General features: G+C 38.9%; 1 protein-coding gene and 1 pseudogene across 1 annotated transcript; both read right to left on the reverse strand.

Annotated features, from left to right (window-relative positions):
• Positions 1 to 8,635: 8,635 nt before the first annotated feature.
• Positions 8,636 to 11,201, reverse strand: LOC113934152 (TATA-binding protein-associated factor 2N-like). The gene is given in 5 exon segments (XM_035723570.1): positions 8,636 to 8,754; positions 8,971 to 9,069; positions 9,187 to 9,731; positions 9,733 to 9,831; positions 9,833 to 11,201. Coding segments are annotated over 5 exon segments (1,791 nt in total). The 5' UTR covers positions 10,762 to 11,201.
• A 9,644-nt stretch (positions 11,202 to 20,845) lies between these two features.
• LOC113934776 lies at positions 20,846 to 21,799 on the reverse strand (annotated as a pseudogene).
• Between the last annotated feature and the right edge of the window lie 3,184 nt (positions 21,800 to 24,983).

The following is a 24,983-nucleotide window of genomic DNA, read 5'->3' on the forward strand; positions in this document are numbered from 1 at the left end:
AAACTGGTACGTATACTGCAGAAAACAGTAAGAGCTTCCTTAAAAAATTAAATATAGAACCATCCTACAATCCAGTAATCACACTGCTGGGCATTTACCCCCCAGAATGCAAAAATATTAATTCAAAGGGATACATGCCCTCCTATGTTTACTGCAGCATTATTTACAATAGCCAAATTGCGGAAGTAGCCCAAGTTCCATTGATAGATGAATGGATAAAGGAGATGTGGTGTGTATATATATATATATATATATATATATATATATATATAATGAATATTTATGTATATATACCACATGATGATATACCATCAATATAAATATACATATATATACACACACACAATGGAATATTATTCAGTCAAAAAAGAATGAAATCTTGCCATTTGCAACAACATGGATAGAGCTATATAGTGCTAAGTGAAATAAGTCAGAGAAAGACAAATCCCATATGATCTCACTCATATGTGGAACTTAAGCAACAAAACAAATGAGCAAAGGAAACTAAAAGAGAAAAACCAAGATACAGACTATAGAGAACAAATTGATGGTTATCAGAAGGGAGGTGGGTGGAGGGGTGGGTGACACAGGTGATGGGGATAAAAGAGTACACTTACTATCATGAGCACTGAGTAAAGTGTAGAATTGTTGACTCACTATATTGCACGCCAGAAACTAGTAGAACACTATGTTAAGTATACTGGAATTAAAATAAAAACTTAATTAAAAATCAGAAGTATTTTAAAGTATTCCTTTTAAGGAAACCGTGGCAAGGATTTAAGGAAATCTGTCCTCAGTTTTTCATTAAAACCCAAGAAAGGGTAAGAACAGTTAATGGATATTGGAGAGAAATTTTCTGTTGATTTATTACACAGACTGACTTAAGGCCATTTAATGTTTTGATTTCAAGCGATCACTTCACAAATATATGCAGCCCGAGCAGACACACTGAAACAGTTCCAATTCTTGGAATAGGATTCTAGAGGTCGCCAGTTAGAATGGTCCAGGTGGGCGGGATAGATAAGATGTACTTTATGAGGCACCCAAGTATAACACACAGTAAAAAGATAAGGCAGAGGAGAGACCCAACGTGAGGAGTGTGTGGGATATTAGTGATTACTATTACCGCAGCTTCTTTATTTCTACCAAAAGAGGTAAAGTTTCAGTTTCTTTCCTTGCTGTTTTTTGTCAGTCTCTCTCCAAAGTGTCTGTCCTTAGATTGATGCTCATCTTCGGAGATTACCTGTAGAAGGAAAGCAAACCCTGCTTGAGGACTTAGATCATGAAGCATTCACCTTTCTCCCCATGTTTGCCAAGAAAAAAAGAGCAGAAGTTTGTAAAGCACATGTGCTCACCCAGACTTCCTGATTTTAACCCGAGGAACCTCTTGAAACAGGCTGTGCCTCGTTCCCCTCAGAAGGAAACCAAATGCACTAAGGCATCCAGCTCCTGCTTCAGCTAGTTTCCCCTCCCGTTTATGAAACCACGTATTCTTCATGGTATCAGACGTCCCTGATGTGCTAGATCTCCAGTGCTTGTCCAAATAAATAGCGGCCCCAAGACTGCTGATAATGAGCAAGAGTGCTCTAGTTAGAGCGAGGCTTCTTTTCATTTCTTACATGGTATTGAGAATTATGCTGGGTTTTCTCATTTTCATTTCTGTGTGGAAACAAACAGCAAGTGTTTGTTGCTGGGAGCTTCAGTGAGCTAGGCTTGCTGCTGGGATCAGTCCACCCAGCTCATCCTCTTCATGCTCTGACCATCTGTAGGGCTACCGTGACCAGTGCGTGGGGCTACCTCTGTAGGGCTACCGTGACCAGTGTGTGGGGCTACCTCTGTAGGGCTACCGTGACCAGTGCGTGGGGCTACCTCTGTAGGGCTACCGTGACCAGTGCGTGGGGCTACCTCTGTAGGGCTACCGTGACCAGTGCGTGGGGATACATTGTAGGGATACCGTGACCAGTGCATAGCCCTCTGTCTCGGGAAGCCGACTACGTCCCAGGCGCTTACTCCTGTGTCCCCTTAGCTGCTGCTAGAGTAGAGACACACTATGTCTTATTGGAAAGCACTTGGCTTGAAGGACCTAAGCTTCAATCTTGGCTCTTTGGCATATTGGCTCTATAACTCTTGTGCAAAACATCATCTCACAGCATGATGTGCCACTTAAAATGGGGTGATGATACCTATTTTTAGAGTTGTTTTGAGGATTAATGTGACGTACTTGAAAGTGACTGGCATAGACTAAATGCATAGCACGTGTTCGTTAATCTAAATGCCTGGGACGGTATTCTTTTATTTTCCATGATAAAGGGGAAGTGACATCTGTGATGTTCATGTATATCATGATTTTGTCTTCACCCAGTAATTCCTTAATTTTTGCACCGTCTTATTCAACACTTTTAAAATAAAATAAATTATTCATAATTCCCAGTTCCCATTCATCTTTTTCTTTCTGGAAATACTTCTTCTCACCTTTGTCCTAATGTTCCCATTAAATCTTCAGTACAGGATTTTCATCTTCTTGATCTACAGTAGATAGCATGGCTAATTGTGATATCAGTTTTCAAAGCAAGGAAAACATTCTCCTTTGTTTTTCACCAGTGTTTCACTAACTTCTTGTGACAATTTGCTACTCCTCCTCGATGAACTGACTTCTTAGTTTTCCTTTTAGAGCGAAAACCAACTAAAACCTATGTCAAGTATTCCATAATCACACACAATTAGTAGTAGTGATGAGGGAGAGGGAAAAACATCATGTTATAAATGTATATGAAATAGTAAATTAATATGTCACACAAGTACTTTCCTACCTCTGGGCCCTAACCAGGGGCCCCACCTGTCATTCTGGTAACAAATTTAAATCCTCCTTTGTTTTCTTCTAAGAGACTTTGTAATCCCAGAAGTGATTTCTTTTAATAATATAGAAGGTAGTAATTTTTAGGTACATTAGGGATGATGTTTCAAGAACTGATTATACTTACTAAACAGTAATTTTTCTCCTCTAAATTATTACTTCCCTGATTATACAGATAATGTATACTCAGTATAGAAATTTGAGAAGTCCGGAAAGTCCAAAGGGAGAAATGAAAGTCATTCATAATTATGGAACAAATACTAATATTTTGACATATTATCTACTCACATACTATATTTATGTGCATAAGACCATGCTGCATTTCTTGATTTATTGTTTTTTAATAATTAACAATATAGTGTATGTATTTCCCATATTAGGCACTTTTAATGAATTTCATAATATCTTTAATAAATACGAAGAACATGAGAAGTGGAAATAAAACAGTTTTTTGCTGGAATCTCAGTAATTTTTCACTTTTTTGGCATTTTGAATGGATGACAAGGTTGGAGAACTGGGATCAGATTACCTTCATTTTATTCCCTGTGAGCTAAAGGGATGCACAACCTCAAGGAGTGTCCAACACTCTCCTGCCATTGCTTCCCAACTGTCCCTTCAACTTCACTGACTTCCTAACAACTTACTGGCCCTTGACCCTGCTGTGCACTTCCAGGTTTTAGTGTTTTAAAACTCCATCTACACTTGTTTTTCCAGCACTCCAGAATTGTGTAGGCTTTAGTTAGAAGAACACAGTTCTATTCATATTTTAAGATTCCAGTACGTACCAGGACCTTTGCTAAAGTTCGATGCCAAATATATTCACTCCATGTTGTGGAGGTACGTAAAAAAAAAAAATGAAAAAGACTCTACCTCTTGATGGAGGGAATAGCAAAGTTTCAGAGCTTGTTAAAGTAGAACTCTGCAACTATTTTTGGATACTGAATTTTTTAAAAAAGATTTTATTTATTTATTTCTTAGAGAGCGAGAGAGCAAGAGTGCACAAGCAGGGGGAGCCGCAGGTAGAGGGAGAAGCAGGCTTCCCGCTGATCAAGGAGCCCAATATGAGACTCAGTCCCAGGACCCTGGGATCATGACCTGAGCCTAAGGCAGACACTTACTAACTGAGCCACCCAGGTGTCCCTGGATATTGAATTTGCCACAAGTATTGGTGTTTTGTTTTAGTGGGCAGTAATGTGGCAGGGCTCATGTTTCAAACTTGTCTTCTCTGAGATGGGCAGCCACTGAAATCTCTGCTCATGTATTTTAGGCTTAGCTATGCTTATGTGTAGTTTAGGGATCAGACAGTATTTAGGGAGAGCTTATACAGAAATCTGGGGCTCCCATTCTTTCACTCTTTCTTCTGTGTGTTTTTTTTTTATTCTAAATTTTTAACTGCTATGATCTTCCCAAACTCTCCTCTGTTTCTTCAAGTCAATGAGATTGCATTTTCCATCTGAATTTTAGTTACCCTGTAGAAGGACTTTGTCCTTCCCTTATCTTAAAACCACTAAAAGGGAAACTCACCTCGTGCTGTTCCTTCTTACAAGTGTTGACTGCCCCCATTCATTGTCTGGATGCTGTTGGCCACTTCAGGAAGATACTTGTTTTGTTTTGTTTTGTTTTATTTTTATTTATTTTTTAAATCTTTATATTTTTTATTTGAATTCCTGTTAGTTAAAGTACAGTATAATATTAATTTCAGGTGTACAATTTAGTGATTCAACACTTATATATAACACCCAGTGCTTACCACAACAAGTGCACTCCTTAATTTCCATCACCTATTTCACCCATCCTGCCGCGCACCTCCCCTCTGGTAACCATCAGTTTGTTCTCTATAGTTAAGAGTCTGTTTCTTGATTTTCCTCTGTCTTTTCCCCCATGCTCATTTGTTTTGTTGCTTTTTTTTTTTATTTGTTTTGTTTCTTAAATTCCACATCTGAGTGAAATCACAGGGTATTTGTCTTTCTCTGGCTGATTTCACTTAGCATAATACTCTCTAGCTCCATCTGAGATTTCATTGTTTTTTTATGGCCGAGTAATATTCCATTGTGTGTGTGTGTGTGTGTGTGTGTGTGTGTGTGTGTGTATGCACACACACACTATATATACCACATCTTCATTATTGTAGTAAGAACATTTACCATGAGATCTAACCCTTCTTGACAAATTTTTAAGTCCACAACACCATATTGTTAGCTATAGGAACAATGTTGTACCACAGATCTCTAGAACTTACTCATTTTGAATATCTGAAACTTTGTATCTGTGGAATAATAACTCCCCATTCACTCCTCCCCTCAGCCCCTGGCAACCACCATTCTACTCTGCTTCTATGAGTTTGACTATTTTAGATTCATCGTGGAATCAGAGAGTATTTGTCCTTTATGACTGGTTTATTTCACTTAGCGTAAGGTCCTCAAACTTTATCCATGTTGTCGCATGTGGCAAGATTTCCTTCATTTTTAAGGCTGATTAATATTCCATTGTGTATATATACCACATTTTCTTTAACCATTCATCCATCCATTGACATTTCGGTTGTTCCATCATCTTGGCTATTGTGAATAATGCTGCAATGAACATGGGGGATCAAATATCTCTTTGAGATCCTGGTTTCAGGAAATTGTAAAAATTTTTTTGCCTGGAGTTTATGGTTGATCCAAGTGTTGTCATTATTAGAACATTCTAGTTCATATTTTATGTATTATTTACACATCTATGTTATAAATGAAATAAAACAAAGAGTTATATTTTTTTATACTGTCTTTATCTGGTTTCGAGATAAAAATAAAAGGATGGGGTAGGTTTTGCTCTGGTTTTTGCTAAATAACTTGAATAAAATGATGACTATCTGTAGCTTGAAAGTTTGGTAAACTCTGTGTAAAACCGTCCCCAGGAACTACTAAATTTCATTTAGAGGTTAATGAAAATAAAGATGTATTTTTTTCCCATCTAAGTTACCAGTCTCCTTGAATTTTATTCATAGGTATCCTATGGGGTTAGGAACCACTGCTAGAGAGTATACATAGGAGAGGAATTTCTGTGTCATAGTGTATACACATATTCATCTTTTTTTGTAATGTTTAGTTTTTATTTTAATAGTTTTTAAAAGTTTAATGGTTTCTTTTATTTTGGGATATACATTAATCTTTACTAACTTTCCAAATTTGTACCCTAATAGAAGTGTATGAGAGCTCCTTTTGCACAATGTTCTTGTCAATACTTAGTATTGGCCAATTTTTGAGTTATTAACAATTCAGCCTGATTCATTTGGAGAAGGATTCTTTAAGCCTCACATAAAGTAGGTATTATTTGAAGGGTTTTGGAAATTATATGGGGTAGAAATATGAAACATTGCCTGAAGATTTCTCTGTTTGGTTTTGTTGCGAGATTAGGTTCATGCAGATCTGTAGAAGGAAGCAAATACGTGGAGCCAAATGTTGGCCCAATAGAGTAGTGGGGGCATTAACTACATGTATAAACTCTACATGTTTGTAAGTTGTTGGTGCATCCCTGTGCAGGTACTTTCAAGAGTACTTTGTAAACATTGCTGAAGGAATCATATTTTCTATTATATTCTGAGGCCACTAGATGGTGGCACAGACTAGCTTTTTCTTTATTCTTTGTGTACAAACCTGTAAGTGGAATTATGGGATCACCTCCACTGGTCTCGCTTGTTTGCTCTTCAAAACGTTAATTCATACTCCCAGTTGCAATGAATTAGATTTTGTGTTTCTCCATATTATTTTCATAATTTTGTATTTAACTATGTTTTAGGTGGGCAATGTCACATTTATAAATATTTCATTTCTCTGATTTGATTATCCTTTCATATTTTTTAAATAATTTTTTATTGTTATGTTAATCACCACACATTACATCATTAGTTTTTGATGTAGTGTTCCATGATTCATTGTTTGTGCATAACACCCAGTGCTCCACGAAGAATGTGCCCTCTTTAATACCCATCACCAGGCTAACCCATCGCCCCACCCCCCCTCCCCTCTAGAACCCTCAGTTTGTTATTCAGAGTCCATCGTCTCTAATGGTTCGTCTCCCCCTCCGACTTACTCCCCTTCATTCTTCCCCTATCTTCTTTTTTTTTCTTAACATATATTGCATTATTTGTTTCAGAAGTACAGATCCGTGATTCATCAGTCTTGTACAATTCACAGTGCTCACCATAGCACATACCCTCCCCAATGTCTATCACCCAGCCACCCAATCCCTCCCACCCCCCACCACTCCAGCAACCCTCAGTTTGTTTCCTGAGATTAAGAATTCCTCATATCAGTGAGGTCATATGATATATGTCTTTCTCTGATTGACTTATTTCACTCAGCATAACACCCTCCAGTTCCATCCACATCGTTGCAAATGGCAAGATCTCATTCCTTTTGATGGCTGCATAATATTCCATTATGTATATATACCACATCTTCTTTATCCATTCATCTGTTGATGGACATCTTGGCTCTTTCCACAGTTTGGCTATTGTGGACATTGCTGCTATAAACATTGGGGTGCACGTACCCCTTCGGATCCCTACATTTGTATCCTTGGGATAAATACCCAGTAGTGCAATTGCTGAATCATATGGTAGCTCTATTTTCAACTGTTTGAGGAACCTCCATACTGTTGTCCAGAGTGGCTGCACCAGCTTGCATTCCGACCAACAGTGCAGGAGGGTTCCCCTTTCTCCACATCCCCGCCAACATCTGTCGTTTCCTGACTTGTTAATTTTAGCCATTCTGACTGGTGTGAGGTGGTATCTCATTGAGGTTTTGATTTGGATTTCCCTGATGCCGAGCGATGTTGAGCACTTTTTCATGTGCCTGTTGGCCATTTGGATGTCTTCTTTGGAAAAATGTCTGTTCATGTCTTCTGCCCATTTCTTGATTGGATTATTTGTTCTTTGGGTGTTGAGTTGGATAAGTTCTTTATGGATTTTGGATACTAGCCCTTTATCTGATATGTCATTTGCAAATATCTTCTCCCATTCTGTCGGTTGTCTTTTGGTTTTGTGGACTGTTTCTTTTGCTGTGCAAAAGCTATTTATCTTGAAGAAATCCCAATAGTTCATTTTTTCCCTGGCTTCTCTTGCCTTTGGCGATGTTTCTAGGAAGAAGTTGTTGTGGCTAAGGTCGAACAGGTTGCTGCCTGTGTTCTCCTTTAGGATTTTGATGGACTCCTGTCTCACGTTTAGGTCTTTCAACCATTTGGAGTCTATTTTTGTGTGTGGTGTAAGGAAATGGTCCAGTTTCATTCTTCTGCATGTGGCTGTCCAATTTTCCCAACACCATTTGTTGAAGAGACTATGACCTGAGCTGAAACCAAGAGTCAGGTGCTCAACCAACTGAGCCACCCAGGCACTCTGACACTTATTTTTAAAGATGTTTGCTTAACATCGCAAAGTCTAAACGTAACTAACATACTTTAGTCTTCCTGAACAACCACAAGGATCTTAGAACATTTACTTCTTTTTTTTTTTTTCCCACAAAACAAGCAGCCTTTTTGGCAGTAATACAAAACACTTTCCATTTTGGCAATATTTTACAATGCACTTAGCTTCAAGGGTTGGAAAGGCGGTTGGAAACTAAACCAGAAAATTTCAATGGACATTTCTAAAAGAAAAATTGTCCCAGCCCTCCCACCCAAATAAAAATCCAAATGTCACTTAATTTCATTACCCAAGAGGCCACGAGGAAAGCAGCAGGCAAAACTCTGGCAATTTCACTATGGATCATGTCAGAGACAAAGGAACATTCAGAACAGTCATCAGTATGGTCGGTTGCGCTGATTATTTCTGTAGTGGTTTCTTCCTCCCATTCTGCCTCCGTAGCCGCCTCGGTCTCCACCGTAGCCGCCCCCACTCCTGTCACCTCCATAGCCGCCACCTCGGTCTCCACCGTAGCCCCCGCCGCCACCACGGTCTCCTCCATAGCCGCCTCGGTCCCCACCGTAACCACCGCCTCGGTCTCCTCCATAACCGCCTCCTCCGTCCCCACTGTAACCACCTGCTCGGTCCCCACCATAGCCTCCGCCTCGGTCTCCACTGTAGCCTCCGCCTCGGTCTCCTCCATAACCGCCTCCTCCGTCCCCACTGTTACCACCTGCTCGGTCCCCACCATAGCCTCCTCCTCGGTCTCCACCGTAGCCTCCTCCTCGGTCTCCACCGTAGCCTCCTCCTCGGTCTCCACCGTAGCCTCCTCCTCGGTCTCCACCGTAGCCTCCTCCTCGGTCTCCACCATAGCCTCCGCCTCGGTCTCCACTGTAGCCTCCGCCTCGGTCTCCTCCATAACCGCCTCCTCCGTCCCCACTGTTACCACCTGCTCGGTCCCCACCATAGCCTCCTCCTCGGTCTCCACCATAGCCTCCTCCTCGGTCTCCACCGTAGCCTCCTCCTCGGTCTCCACCGTAGCCTCCTCCTCGGTCTCCACCGTAGCCTCCTCCTCGGTCTCCACCGTAGCCTCCTCCTCGGTCTCCACCGTAGCCTCCTCCTCGGTCTCCACCGTAGCCTCCTCCTCGGTCTCCACCGTAGCCTCCGCCTCGGTCTCCTCCATAACCGCCTCCTCGGTCCCCACCGTAACCGCCTGCTCGGTCCCCACCATAGCCACCCCCACTTCTATCTCCTCTGTAGCCGCCGCCGCCACTTCTGTCTCCTCCGTAGCCACCTTGGTCTCCACCTCTGCCCCCACGACCTCTGTAACCCCTCTCTCCACTGTAGCATCTTCCCCGGAAGTCTCCTCCTGAGGGACGAGAGTCCTCTGGTCTGGGCTCATTACACTGGTTGCAGGAATTCCTTCGAGCAAAGTTCATATTTCCACATGACGGGTTAGGGCAAACCCAGTCCCCACTTTTGGGGTCTCCACCTCCCCTGAAAGCCTCCACGACCTCTATATCCTCCAGGGCCTGGTCGCCCACCTCCACTTCCACCCCCTCTCATGAATTCAGGTCTTCTGGTAGCAAAGGATGTTGCCATGGAATTCTTTTCCATCAAACCAGTCAATGGCTGCCTTAGCTGAAGGAGGGTCATCAAATGACACTGTTACCTCTCCTTTTGGCTTCCCTGTGTCCTTGTCTGTATACAGATTTATCATTGGTTTTCCCATCTTCTTATTTGTCTTGATAATTCCTATTTGTTTAAAGAACTCCCCCACTTGATCTATAGACACACTGTCCCCAAGTCCTTGCACAAAGATTGTGTTGTTATCTGAATTATCAGATTCTGAATCAGCATCTGGTCTGGGTCCATAATCCCTGTGACCACCAAAATTTTTGAAGCCACCACAGTCACCACCACTTGATCCTGTCATAGGACCTCTTCCATCCTTGTCATATCCCCCACGCCCTCTACCTCCTCCCTGTGACCTGCCATATCCTCTGTTATCTTCTCCATACCTACTCACATCACGACGGTCATCTTGTGTGTGGTGGCTGTAATTCTCCCTTTGTGAATGGTAGGACTGTTGATTTTGATTATAGGAATCATGCTGCTGGCCATAATTTGACTGCTCATCATATGAACCTTGATGTTGATCATAGCCTGACTATTGGTCATATGAATCTTGTTGACCATAGTCTGACTGGTCATATGAAGGCGCTCTTCCACCTTGGCCTCCTGATGATTCCGTGTTTTGCTGTCCCTGGTTACTGTAAGGCTGCTGGCTGTATGAGCTCTGCTTTTGATTCTCATAATCACTGTAGGATTGTGAATAACCTGATTGGCTTTGTCCATAGCTGGAGTAGCCGCCATAGTTCTGTCCATATGAGGAATCAGTAGTTTGTCCATAGCCAGGATACCTTTGTGGTGCTTGTCCATAACCTTGGCTGCCTTGATTTCCATAGGAAGAATAAGTTTGCTGCTCACCCCCAGACTGACCGTAAGCTCCAGAATCTGACATGACTAACGGCCGCAGCGAGGAGCCCCCAGAGCCCGCCGAGAACAAGCAATACGAGAGCCAGGCGGCGTGGCGGCCGGAGCTGTACTGAGCAGAACATTTACTTCTGATTGCCAGCCTCTCTTATCATCTTCTGTATTCTGGGTTCTAGAATTTTATTTCCGTGACCTTGTTTTTAAATTTGCATTTTTTGCCTTTTTAAAGTAAAGGCAATAATTTTATAAATTTATTCATGTATTTATTAAATCTTTGTTGACTATTGCTTTTTTTTTTTATTCCACTCTTTCCGTCTAGATTGAATTTTTTTCTTTCTTAGGTACATTCTTTAATAGTTTACTCAATTGGGGCGTCTGGGTGGCCCAGTTGGTTAAGCATCAGACTCTTGATTTTGGCTCAGGTCATGATTTTGGGGTCGTGGGATCAAGCCCTGTGTGGGCTCTGCGCTCAGTGGGGAGTCTGCTTCAGGATTCTCTCTCTCCCTCTGCCCCTCCTCACTGCTCACATGTGCTCTCTCTCTCAAATAAATAAATAAATAAATCTTAAAAAAATAGTTCATTCAATAACTTCTATGGATGATAAAAAAAAAATCTCTTAGCCTTTGTCTGGAAAGTTATTTGTCTTTTGTCCTGAAAGATAATTAGCTACTTTATAGTCATTTCGCTTCAGAAATTTGAAAATATGATTCCATTATCATCTGAATTCTATTTTCTTGATTCCATTTCTATTTTATTCATTGATGTGTATAACAAACCACTCTTAAAATATAATAGGATTGCTTATTATTAAAAGCAGACTGTGTTTCCTGTTTTAAAAACTATAGTAAATGCTCTTTGTGTAAAATAATACTTCTTTTTAGACCCACTTCCATGTTTTATTACTGGCATTAGCTTTGCTAACATATTTTGCTTTATTATAAATATTAGTGCTCATTTATTTAATATTGATGAAAAACTTTGTTTTATTTTTTAAAGATTTTATTTATTTATTTGAGAGAGAGAATGAGAGAGAGAGAGCACATGAGAGGGGGGTGGATCAGAGGGAGAAGCAGACTCCCCTCTGAGCAGGGAGCCCGATGTGGGACTCGATCCTGGGACTCCAGGATCATGACCTGAGCCGAAGGCAGTTGCTTAACCAACTGAGCCACCCAAGCACCCCAAAAACTTTATGTTTTAAAATGTGAAGTGTTAGTGTTCCTGTCAAGTCATAAAATAAGGTGTAGATAGGATATGTATGTATGGTACCCACAAAAGAAAAAGCAGGAAGAAGTCTTCTGTAGCAACTATACAAAGAACCATAGTCTAGGGTTTATGCTCTTTATTTTTGTAAAAGGCAAGTGAAAGAAAATTCTATATTTTATGTTTTGAAAACAGATGATATTAAGGGAAAATACTAACAAGTTATATACTTATTGAAAGAAAATGTAACTCTGTGCACACCGTACTCTTGTATCATTATTCTTAGAATTTATTATGATTTATTTCATCATTGGACTTAACATAGCTGGTAAGACAAGGCGGTTAAATTCCCTACCTTAACCTGACACTAGAAAACACAGAGCATAAGAACTTTCTTAAAATTTTGTCTTCTTTTACATGATTATTTTGTTGCTTATCTCTCTTCTTTTCTATAATTTGCTTTTGCTTCATGTTCCTGAATTTTAATCTCAAATAGTATGCTGGCCTTTGTTTTGATTAAAAACTATTTGCCATGAAGACAGAATTTCATTTTTAACAAAGATTAATATGATAAATATTGTTTGTCATAAATGACAGTCTTTTGTATAGTATAGTCTTGTTAGTCTACTTCAATAATTTCTTTCATCACTGCCCCGAACACTGAGGCAACTGTTTATTGTACCATTCAAAATCCTTTGAAAATTAAATCTTTTAAATTTGATGCATAAAATTTATATTCAATAGCTCTTTCTCACTAATTGCAGTGGTGTTAATTATATTGGCCAAAGTCCTAGTTTTTTCTTTAAAAAACCAATAATATACATTGTGCCTACATATTAATACTGATATCCTGTATCAGTCATTGTCACGATCAAATTACTATTAATTTAGATAGTCTCTAATCAATAGTGTATCATAATTTAATCATTTTAAATCCCATATCTGTGTAAGAATATGAGTAACATAGAGAAAGAGTTCCTTCTTTCATTCAAGTTATAGTTTTATTTCTTTGGGTTGAACTTCAAAACCTTAGTTCTCATTACAGTTCTGTATTAGAATAGGTCCTGAGAAATGTTAGTGATTATATAATTTAGTTGTTTGAAGAACAACATTGCAAGATATATAAGTGATTATCATTTGAATGTAGAGGAATGGCATTATCAAAAGTATCTTCATGGCCTTGTGGGTGGGTATTGAATGTGAGACTGCAGAAAAATATTGTAGGAATAACAAAGATCCTTTTGCTGTGGTCTATTCAATGTCACATGTCACAGGAACCAGTAGTTCCTGCAGAAATAGCTAAAAACAGATGGAAGACTTTAGAAGAACACATATTATGTGACAGAAGTTTATTTATAACTTTCTCCTCATTACTTAGAGTTTAAATTTGCTTAATCATCTGATACTTTAACTTGCTTCACTCTCTGGTTCTTCCAATCCCCCCAAGAATAACAATGAAACACTGTTAACTGTTAACTGTTCAGTATAGGAAATTAAGTTTCAAAGGGACCATTAAAATTTGTTTTTCATTACTCCCTTGTTGGAGTTGTAAACAATCTATTAAAAAGTTTTTCATTTTAAATAGGATAACTTTTTTTCTGAAGTGTAAGGACATTTATAATGATACTTTTAAAAAATTCATTTGTCACTCTTGCCTCCATTAGAGTCTGTTTTGCATCACACATTTAACTTGACAAGTTTCCTGTGAATTTAAAAGATATACATTTTTAGTATTGGAAAAAAATCTTCTATTTCAGGAAATGTTGCACAGCCTGATTTAATAAAGAATACTCTCTTGGTGGTGTGAAAAAAAAATCCTCTATTTTGTTTCATTTTATTTATTTTATACATTTAGATATTTGAACCTTCTATTAGTCACACAAAATGCTGCCTTGTTTCCTCAAAAAAGGAAATATAAGCTAGCTTCTTCCTCAATGACACACTTCTTTATTTTCATTTAAATTTTGAAGAGTTAGCCAATTATCTAATCATATTGATACAGTATTTCAGAACTTGAGTATTTACCACCATTTACTTATTTATTTTTATAATCATGAGACATTTGATGGTTTCTTTATATAGAGTATAACCTTTAAAGAATTTTTGTTAGAAATATTTGTAATCACAAGTCAAAAATTCCTACCAGTATGTCACAATTTAAATTTCTTGAATCCTCTGGGACTGTTTTGCCACTGGACAGAGTGGTAAAATGACTTTAACTTCTAGTTTTGCAAACATAGTGTATCATATATTTCTTTAGTTATTACATTAGTAAATGATGTGATCCCGATTTTTCTTAGGATGTCAAACTGTGTAACACAGTAAGTGGTATATCAGTGTGAAATTGGAAACTGACTTCTAGCTTGGACTCCAATCAAGATGTGACTCTAGCAGTGGAATTATATTAATCATTATTTTCTTTATCAGCAAAAACAAAACAATAAACTAGTATGGATTATGGCAGAGTACATTGACTGGAGTCCAAGCACTTAGATTTTGAGATAAAAAGAGCTTCATCAAGATAGAAGTGTGTGTGTGTGTGTGTGTGTCTGTGTGTGTGTGTCTCTGTGTGTGTGTGTCTGTGTGTGTGTCTGTGTGTGTGTGAGAGAGAGAGAGAGAGAGAGAGAGGGAGGGAGAGAGAGAGACAGAAGAAGTGATAGTTCTAAGAATTAAAAGAAATCCAGCTGGAACACAGGGTGCAGAACAGTGGGGAGAGATAGATAAACAGGGGTGAAAGATGAGACTGAAGAGTTACAAAGAATCTAGATCTTGGGCAAATTTTCAGGTCATTTTAAGAATTCTTTAACTAGTTTTAGTAAAGTATGATTGATATACCGAGAGCTCTAGATATTTAATTTGTACAACTTGGTCTATTTGGGGATAACTACACACCTGTAAAACCATCATCACTATCAATACCATAAACTTATCTATCACCTCCAAAAGTTTTCTCTTTCCCTCTTTGGTTTTTGATTTTTGTATCATTTTTGTCTGATTTTTCATTATTCTTATAACCATTGTGAAGGTGTCTGTGCCTTTGAAGGGCCATTAACCTCTTCCAGTCTTTACAGACTGATTTTGGCAGGTAATGACCTTCTCCTGATGGATCTCCAGACAGACAGGATTACCTCTGGGATCTCTGTCGAGTGGGGCTGGAGCTGGGTCACAGGGCTGCTTCTGTGTCTGCGGTTGGGTTTGTGGTGGGTGAGCTTATTACTAGGGATTTGTGCATATGTGGCTCATGCTGGGTCCCTGGGTGGATGGGACTGGTGTTCAAACAAGGGGCTACTTCCAGGTCCACAGGCAGACTGTGGTTGGGTTGGGGACTATTAGTGGAAGCCTTTTGGTGTGGTTCCTGCCAGGTCTTTTTAAGAGCAGGGTTGGTGGCAGGTCCAAGAACATGCAGTGCTGGAGCTAAGTCCACAAGTGGATTGGGCTGCTTCTGGGTCTGCCAGGTCCACAGCTGATGGTCCTGCTACTGGGGTGTTGGCCTGCTTTCTCAAATAACTTCCCTCATTCGTGGGCTCCACTGATATGTTGCATCCTCTTAACTGGATCCTGAAGCTTGCACAAAGACACTTTGCCCTATGGATGGTTACCAAATAGTGTTTCTGTGTGGGGACTAGAACTGGGGACCTTCTATTTTGCCATCTTGCTGATGTCGTGCTTTCATTTTAAGAATTTTGGGAATTATCAAAACAGCAGGAAGCATTTTGTAATGGGAAAATGGCAGTAAGACAATATGGTATAAGATAACATGATGAATGAAAGAAATGTGTTTTATTTATTGCATTTAGATGAGATAACATTGTAAAATCCTCCAGAGAGAAATGTGGGATGTATTTGTGGATTTGGATTCATCATTTTATTGGTGATTCATTGAAACAATAAGAATGGACGAGTTTGCTCTAGGAGGTAATACTAGAATTTTAGGTGGTGACCATTTTCTGGAGGGACATTAATATCATGTCAGTGTGTTTGCATTTTACTTGGAAAACCAAACTAAGTTTTTGAATAGTTAGTGAGGATGAACACCTTGAATTAGAAAGATTAATCTGGAAGGTAGACAGACTGCTTAAAATTAGCAAAAATTCAGAGATTGGGAAACCACTTAGAACATTATTATAATATCCAAGCTGAAAGGTTGTCCAAGCTATAATCACAGGATAGTAGCAGGGAACAAAAGGTATGAAATGGACTTTAGAACAAAACAGATCTGTGTTCAAACTCCAACTCAGACATTAATGTTCATATTGTTTGCCCTTATCTAGAAGAGTGTAAATATTCATATATTTGTTGAATGAATGAGTGAATTGAACTCTATTAATTCTAAGAACTAGTAGCCTGCTCTAAAATATAAACCAATTCTAGTTCTAAACTCGTTATATTTTCCTAAAGTATACAACTAAGAATAAAAAGTAGAAAATATAAAAGGTAGGTTTTGGCTTCATATAAGAAGATGCTTCTAATAACTATGACTACAGTCTCTCAGTAGGTGATGAGCTTCCCATTATTAGAGGTGTGCAAGAAAGCATGGATAACCACCCATTATGGATGTATTAGAGGATATTCAAGCATAAAGTGTTGAGCTAGATGCTTTTAATTCTGTGAGATTTGACTGTTGTGTTAACTGACCTTTAAATATTATTTGGTAGATTAGAAACTTACTTCCCTCTGAGGTTACCATACTTGATATCTGATATTAATATCTAGTAATTGTATGTGAAATCCTACAAATAATTGGAGTCAAGACCATTTTTGGTGACAGTGAGGAGATAGTCTGTTTTATGTGATAGTATGTCTCAGAGGTTTGCCTGAAGAAATTTTTTTTTCACCACAAAATCTTTTATTTCATTAGATGGGTAAAGATGATAAAGTATCTTTTTGTTATTACATGTTTATTATTCATGCTTTTTTTAAAGATTTTATTTATTTGTCAGAGAGAGAGAGCACAAGCAGGGAGAGCGGCAGGCAGAGGGAGATGCAGGCTCCCCACTGAGCAAGGTACCCGATGCGGGGCTTGATCCCAGGACCCTGGGATCATGACCTGAGCCAAAGGCAGATGCTTAACCACCTGAGTCACCCAGGTGTCCCACATGTTTGTTATTCTTGAAGTGAATGAAATCTACACTTGTCAAGGTGCTGGGCTCCGATATTTCTAAATTACCGGTATGATAGTAGGGACACATAGTTTTGTTTTTTTTTTTAAGATTTTATTTATTTATTTTTTTATCTAGAGAGCACAAGCAGGGGTAGGGGCAAAGAGAGAGGGAGAGAATCTCAAGCAGATTCCATGCTGAGTGTGGAGACCAACGTGGGGCTTGATCTCACAACCCTGAGATCATGACCTGAGCCAAAATCAAGAGTTGGACATCCAATCAACTAAGCCACCCAGGTGCCCCGAGGACTGAGCCACCCAGGCGCCCTGAGGACACATTGCTTTTAAAAGTGCCTGAACTTCTTTTCTGTAGTTAAAAGAGTAGAAGCTGCCATCTATTTTGGGGGTAGACTCACTCCTTTGAGAAGGGCCACAAGGAGGAGTGCTTTTAGTTGTCTATCCATATGTTTTTATTGGGTTAAGCCTAATGCTTGTAGAGGAAACAGAAGGTGATTATCCAGGAGTTTTAAGAGGCCCTTGTGAGGGGTGCCTGGGTGGCTCAGTTGTTAAGCATCTGCCTTCAGCTCAGGTTGTGATCCCAGGGTCCTGGAATTTTTTTAATTATTCTTTAATTTCCTGGTTGACCCATTCATTCTTTAGTAGGATGCTCTTTAGCCTCCATGTATTTGAGTTCTTCCCAACTTTCCTCTTATGATTGAGCTCTAGTTTCAAAGCAATGTGGTCGGAAAATATGCAGGGAATGATCCCAATCTCTGCAGGGAGCCTGCTTCTCCCTCTCCCACTCCCCCTACTTGTGTTCTCTCTCTCACTGTATCTCTCTCTGTCAAATAAATAAATAAAATCTGAAAAAAAAAGAGGCCCTTGTGAGGAAGTATGTCTAGTAAATACTAGCAGCAGTGATATTCAGTAATGAGGTGGAGTTTTCTTTCTGCATCACTTTATTTTATAAGTAGTCTGTTAAATGTGACAACCTCTTGAATGCACGTGTTTTGTATATACTCCTTGGGGTGTGAAATGGGCTGTAGAGAGCTTAAATACAATGAAAAATAATTGTAAGATAATCAGAAAAGTGATGAAGAAGCATAGTAGAGCTGTCTGGAGAAAAATTGACCAAGAACTAGGAAAATTTAAAAAGTCCTCAGCAATATTTGCAAGGGGGGATAAATTATGTGCATTCATGCAACATAAAGGTTATATTATTGTAATTGTATTATTGTAATTGGTACTAAAGGAAGAGGTGACTCCTGAGTGCTGCTGAATTTGGGAACAACAGTGATTCTTAAAAATGACAAGTTCTTGAGACAGAGAGAGGATGAAAGAGCAAGAGTGAGAAAGAGGTGGAAACAGAAAGAAAATCACAAAATGACAGTGAGAGGGAGACACAAAGTTTTCTAAAGAATCAAGAAAAAGGGATATACAGAGGAAAAGTTAGGGCTAGGAGCTAGTAAGGGAGAGGGAGAGGATGAGGTAAGATAAGAAAATGCATTTTATCTTGATGAAGTCCCAATAGTTCCTTTTTGTTTTTGTTTCCCTTGCCTTTGGAGATATATCTAGCAGGAAGTTGCTGCAGCCAAAGTCAAAGAGGTTGCTGCCTATGTTCTCCTCTAGGATTTTTTTTTAAGATTTTTTTATTATTTGAGAGAGAGAGAGAACACAAGCAAGGGGAGGGGCAGAAGAAGAAGGAAAAGCAGAATCCCTGCTGAGCAGGGGGCCCAATGTGGGGCTCAATTCCAGGACCCTGGGATGGTGACCTGAGCTGAAGGCAGATGCTTAACCAACTGAGCCACCCAGGTGCCTCTCTCCTCTAGGATGTTGATGGACTCCTATCTCACATTTAGCCCTTTCATCCATTTTGAGTTTTTTTTTTGTGTGTGTGTATATGGTGTAAGAAAGTGGTCCAGTTTCATTCCAGGAGTCCAGGAGTCTTTTTTCCATTGGATATTCTTCCCTGCTTTGTCAAAGATGAGTTGACCATAGAGTTGAGGGTCCATTTCTGGGTTCTCTATTCTGTTCCATTGATCTATGTGTCTGTTTTTGTGCCAGTACCACACTGTCACAAATGGGCAACAGACACATGAAAAAATGCTCAACATAACTTGGCATCAGGGAAATACAAATCAAACCACAATGAGATACCACCTCACACTTGTCAGAATGGCTAAAATTAACAACTTAGGAAACAACAGATCTTGGCAAGGATACAGAGAAAGGGGAACCCTCTTACACTGGTGGTTCGAATGCAAGCTGGTGCAGCCACTCTGGAAAACAGTATGGAGGTTCCTCAGAAAGTTAAAAATAGAACTTCCCTATGACCCAGCAATTACACCACTAGGTATTTACCCAAAAGATACAAATGCAGTGATCGAAGGGGCATCTGCATCCCAATGTTTATAACAGCAATGTCCACAACAGCCAAACTATGGAAAGAGCCCAGATGTCCATCAACAGATGAATGGATAAAGAAGATGTGGTATATATATGCAACAGAATATTACTCAGCCATCAAAAAGAATGAAATCTTGCAATTTGCAATGACGTGGATGGAACTAGAGGGTATTATGCTAAGTGAAATAAGTCAGTCAGAGAAAGACAGATACCATATGATTTCACTCATATGTGGAATTTAAGAAACAAAACAGATGAACATAGGGGAAGGGAAGGAAAAATAAAATAAGAGGAAAACAGAGAGGGAGGCAAACCATAAGAGACTTTTAACTATAGGAAACAAACTGAGGGTTGCTGGAGGGGAGGTGGGTGGGGGATGGGGTAACTGAGTGATGGGCATTAAGGAGGGCATTTGAAGTAATGAGCAGTGGGTGTTATATGCAACTGATGAATTACTAGATTCTACCTTTGGAACTAAAAAAATGCATTAAAAAGGATTTATATGGTTATAAGCAGTAGAAATTAATTCAATCTATTTTAAAGGAATTTTATTGGCTCACATAACTGAAAAGTCCAAGCATTAATGTTTTTAGACCCACCTTGAACCAGGAGTTAATAATGACATCAAGCACACCCTAAGTTCTCCCCTCAGCTCTACCTTCCTCTTTGGTGATTTCATTTTCAGTCTGGCTCTCCCCATATATTGACAAAGATGGCCAGGAGAAGATCTGGGCATATATTCTACCTGTTAGAGACCCTTGAAAAAAAGAGTGATTCTTCTTTGACACTTAAGCAACATTTTGGCAATTAAGTGTGATTAGCATGGTTTAGGTCACATGCTACCCTGAATAAATCACTGTGGCTAGGAGATGTTCATTTTTCATGGCCCCAGTCTGTGTTTCATGCTTATCATTTGATCCAGAGAGTGTGGTCAGCCTCAGCCAAATATGGACTGAGAGTGGGAGACAGTTGATTCCTTAAAATAAAAAGATGTGTTCTTTTACAAGATGAGAGGATGCTGGGCAGACCAAAACAATATATACATCTGTACTTGAGGAGACTGAGAAAGAAGATAAAGAAGAGAGCAAAGAAAGAGAAAAGTAAAAGAAGGAAAAGGGAGAAAAGAGGAGAGAGAGAAGGTAATACATAGTGACAGAGAGATATTCATCATAAACAGCATCCATCATGACCTCTATGGGATCAAGAGGCATAGTTCCATATAACTAGAAGGACAGCTGCAAAGCTATTATATGAACAGATTTACATGGACATTCTCTGTTGTAAAAATGAGAATTCCATATTTGACTTTACAAACACAGTTTTCTCATTATACTGAGTTCCGCAGCTTCATCTGTGACTACAAAAAATGTATCTTCTCCCCAAATGTGTTCATATGTCCTAAGCACTTTCATATTTTCCTTGAGTGTAAGTATCTACTCAAGACTTTCTTCATAGCCCCTTTCACCTCCTTATTCCTCAGGCTGTAGATGATGGGATTCAACATTGGGGTTACCACTCCATAAGTTAACCCGATGATCTCATCAAATGTGTTTGTGTCCTTTGACTTAGACTTCCTGTACATAAAAAGGGCTGAACCATAGAATAAAACTACTACAGCAAGGTGGGCTGAACAGGTTGAAAAGGCTTTCTTTCTCCCCTCAGTAGAGTTAAGTTTCAGGATGGTAGAGAGAATGAAAACATAGGAAATAAAAATTAACAGTAGGGGAATCACTAAGAAAACAGTACTTGCCACTGTCATAAGCACGTTGATGGTGATATCTGAGCAGATGAGTTTAAGAAGGGCCAGGATCTCACAGTAAAGATGGTCGATGACATTATTCCCACAGAAAGGTAACACCATTGTCAGGACTGTTTGCACTAAGGAATTCAGACAGCCTATGATCCAGGACCAGGCAGCCATGTGCACATAAAGCACTCTGCTCATGATGATGGGGTACCTCAGTGGGTTACAGATGGCCACATACGGGTCATAGGCCATCACGGCCAAGAGGACACACTCAGTGCAACCCAACCCAAGGGAGACAACCATCTGCAGAGCACAGCCAATGAAGGAGATGGATTTTCTCTCAGATCTAAATATGATGAGCATCATAGGAATGAAAGAGGATATGTAACAGATGCCCAGGAATGAGAGATTCCCAAGGAAGAAGTACATGGGGGTGTGGAGGTGAGAATCCAGTATGCTGATGATAATGAGGAGACTGTTTCCCAGGAGGATTATCACATAAATGATGAGGCAGAATATGAACAGAAAAAGCTGGAGCACTGGCTATCTGGCAAGTCCCACCAGAAAGAATTTGGTCACTACTGAGTAATTCCCCATCTCCATGTGTCCACTGTCACCTGCAGAGTTCAGATAAGTATATGACTTCAGGAGATTTAATTTTATAATTTAGTTTAAAACATCACTTTTACCTGCAATATTTTGATTTTCCATTCAGCCCTGGGAATCAGGAAAGGCATGGATACAATTTTCACTTTATTGATGACGAAAGTGAAGCGCTGAGAGATTCAGTACTTTGTACGGCCATGCAGTAGCAGAGGCAAACCTACCAATAACCCAAGAGTTGTGCTGTCAAGTGTCAGGCCTCTAATAAAGTAATAAGGACAATGTAATTCTAAATGTACATATAAATCTCATTATTAATGAATATTCTGAAATAAAATCTTTTAAAAAGGAAGCTGGTTCTATTTTTAAAATAATACATCATGTACAGTAAACACCATGCCATTTAGCTTTGTTGTGATTTTCTGAGCCTCAGTTGGTTCATGGTAAGATGTGGGAAAGAAATAATTCTAGCAATTTGTTGTGAGTATTAAATTACATAAAATATCTGAAGTGCCTATTATAATACATGGTTAAAACACCATATCTGTAATTATAATACTTTTATAATTATATCATTTATTATAATTATTAAGTCTCTTGACTGACTCATAAAAATTTATGTAGCATGTTTAAGGTGATACCACTAAACTTTGAGGTCCTACTGGACAGACTTTGAATATTTTCTCTTCTCAGATGGACATGTTATCTATTCTTCTTTCAAGGACCAGTCTAGAGTTAATCTAGAACTCTTTGAGATTGATTGCAAGGAGCATCCAGGGGTTAAGTGGCCTGGGTCCACATAAGTACAATTTTTTCAGAACCTGGCTTTCTCCTCTGTCAGTATAGGTCACTTGTATTCCTAACACTTCCTAACACATGTATTCTTTTAAATTTTGTAATCATTCTCTTCTTTTTTTTTGTCACCAAAATCCTTGATGCAAATTTTATGTTTTTTTCAGGCAAGTTAATATACTAAAATACTAATATTTAATGATAAGTATTTTTTTTCCTCTTAATCTTTATATATCCTAGTTGGAATGTATCTCCGTCTTTTTCTTCTTTTTTTTTTTAAAGATTTCATTTATTTATTAGAGAGAGAGAGAGAGCACAAGCAGGGGAGCAGCAGAGGGAGACGGAGAAGCAGACTCCTTGCTGAGCAGGGAGCCCGATATGGTGCTCAATCCCAGTGCCCTGGGATCATGACCTGAGCCGAAGGCAGGCGCTTAACCAGCTGAGCCACCCAGGTGCCCCTATCTCTGTGTCTTCTATATTATTTTTATTTCATAGCAAGAAACCTTCTGATAATGAATATATAAAATGTGCTTATAACAGCTCCTGGAACAAAGGTTTTATGAATGTTGGTAAGTATTCATATGGCTGGCCCAATAATAGCTAGCTAATATTTATTGAGAACTAACTCTGTGCAAGGCACTGTTATAAGCACTTTACACTATTAACTCATTTAGTATTCATTGCAAACCTATGAGGTACATAATTTATACAATAGCAGTATGAGATACTACTATTATCCCTGTTTTACAGAGGAGGAAACAGATAAATGGAAGTTAAATAGCTTCCTCAACATCTTGTAGCTAGAACCTGGATTTAATACCTGGCAGTCTAGATCAAGAATCAGCCTTCCTATCACAACACTATAGTACCTATCACAGATCCTCTTTTTTATCTACATGGTCCTCAGGTATGTTAAAATTAAACATTCTTGCCTTGTTTTTTCTAGCCCACATTGATCTTTCCATGCATAAGTTCCTATGATATACAATGTTAATACTGTATGAAAACTCAGCTGTGCTCCAGTTGTTTTTTATTTGTCTGATATAGTACTTCCAAGAAGACTCTCCTGCAACCAGATTGTCACCCCTAAATGTTGCTATTATAGAACTTCTGGAGCTACTATTGACCCTTCTTCCTCGTGCTCTGTTATAGCCATACTGAACTCCTCACAGTTTACCCTGAACATCATTCTCATTCTTCTTCATGCTTTTGTGCAAGCTCTTATCTTAAACTGGAAAGGCCCCTCCCTCCCTGTTATCACCTTTTTCTAGGAAACCTTCATGAACTAGTTTGGGTAGGATTCCCATTTTGAGTGCTTTCACAGAACTGTGCTGACTTCTCTCATAGAAACTTTCATTTATTCAATTTTTAGCACAGTAGATACTGTAGTATTATCAGAAATCCAACTGGGATAAAGATAGACACTGATCCTCATTTTGACACTGGACACAGATTACTTAGGAAAGGGGTTACACTTTTAAGAAACAAATAATTTCTGTGCTACATAAAGAGTTTAATGTCCAAAAAATTATGGAACAGCCTTCAAATTATTTTATCAAGCTAAAATAACTTTTATACCCCGGTGTCAAAGACAGAATAAAACTATGGTTTAATCTCATTTGAATATACATGTAAAAATCATAAATAAATATAAAACCAAATCCAACTGTATGATAATTTCATAAATTCAAGGCATTCCAAATTAATATTTAGAAATCGATCAATATAATATGGCAAACAAATAGGTAAATAAAAAACCCTATGTGATCATCCAGATAATAAAAAATCATTTGATGGAATTCAATTTTCTTTCTTAATAAAAACTTAATAATTTAGACAGCCAACTTGATTTTAAATGATGAAACTGCAAGTATTTCCCTAAAAGCCATCCAATGATTACTTTTATCATCATCATGATCATCATTATTCAATAATTATTTTCCTGAAATATCCAACCAATAGATAGTCATAATTGTTTTTTTAAGAATTCTGAAAATTGGGCACCTAAGTGGCTTAGTTTTTTAAGCATCTGCCTTCAGCTCAAGTCATGATCCCAGGGTCCTGGGATCGAGTCCCACATTGGGCTCCCTGCTCAGTGGGAGTCTGCTTCTCCCTCTACCCTTCCCCCCTGCTCAAGATCTCTCTCTTTTTCTCTCTCACTGTCTCTCTCTCAGATAAATAAATAAAATCTTTTAAAAAAGTTTTAAAAAGGATTCTGAAAATCTGGTATGTGGTGGTGGGACATATTATAATATGTGAGAAAGCATACCTTCATTTGTTATACCATCAAAAATTTCAGTCTTGCTGGGCACCTGGGTGGTTCAGTCAGTTGAGCGTCTGACTTTTGGTTTTGGCTCAGGTCATGATCTCAGGGTCAGTGAGTTGAGCCCTGTGTCAGGCTCTG

The sequence above is a fragment of the Zalophus californianus genome, chromosome 13 (genome assembly GCF_009762305.2).
Source record: "Zalophus californianus isolate mZalCal1 chromosome 13, mZalCal1.pri.v2, whole genome shotgun sequence".
NCBI lineage: Eukaryota > Metazoa > Chordata > Mammalia > Carnivora > Otariidae > Zalophus > Zalophus californianus.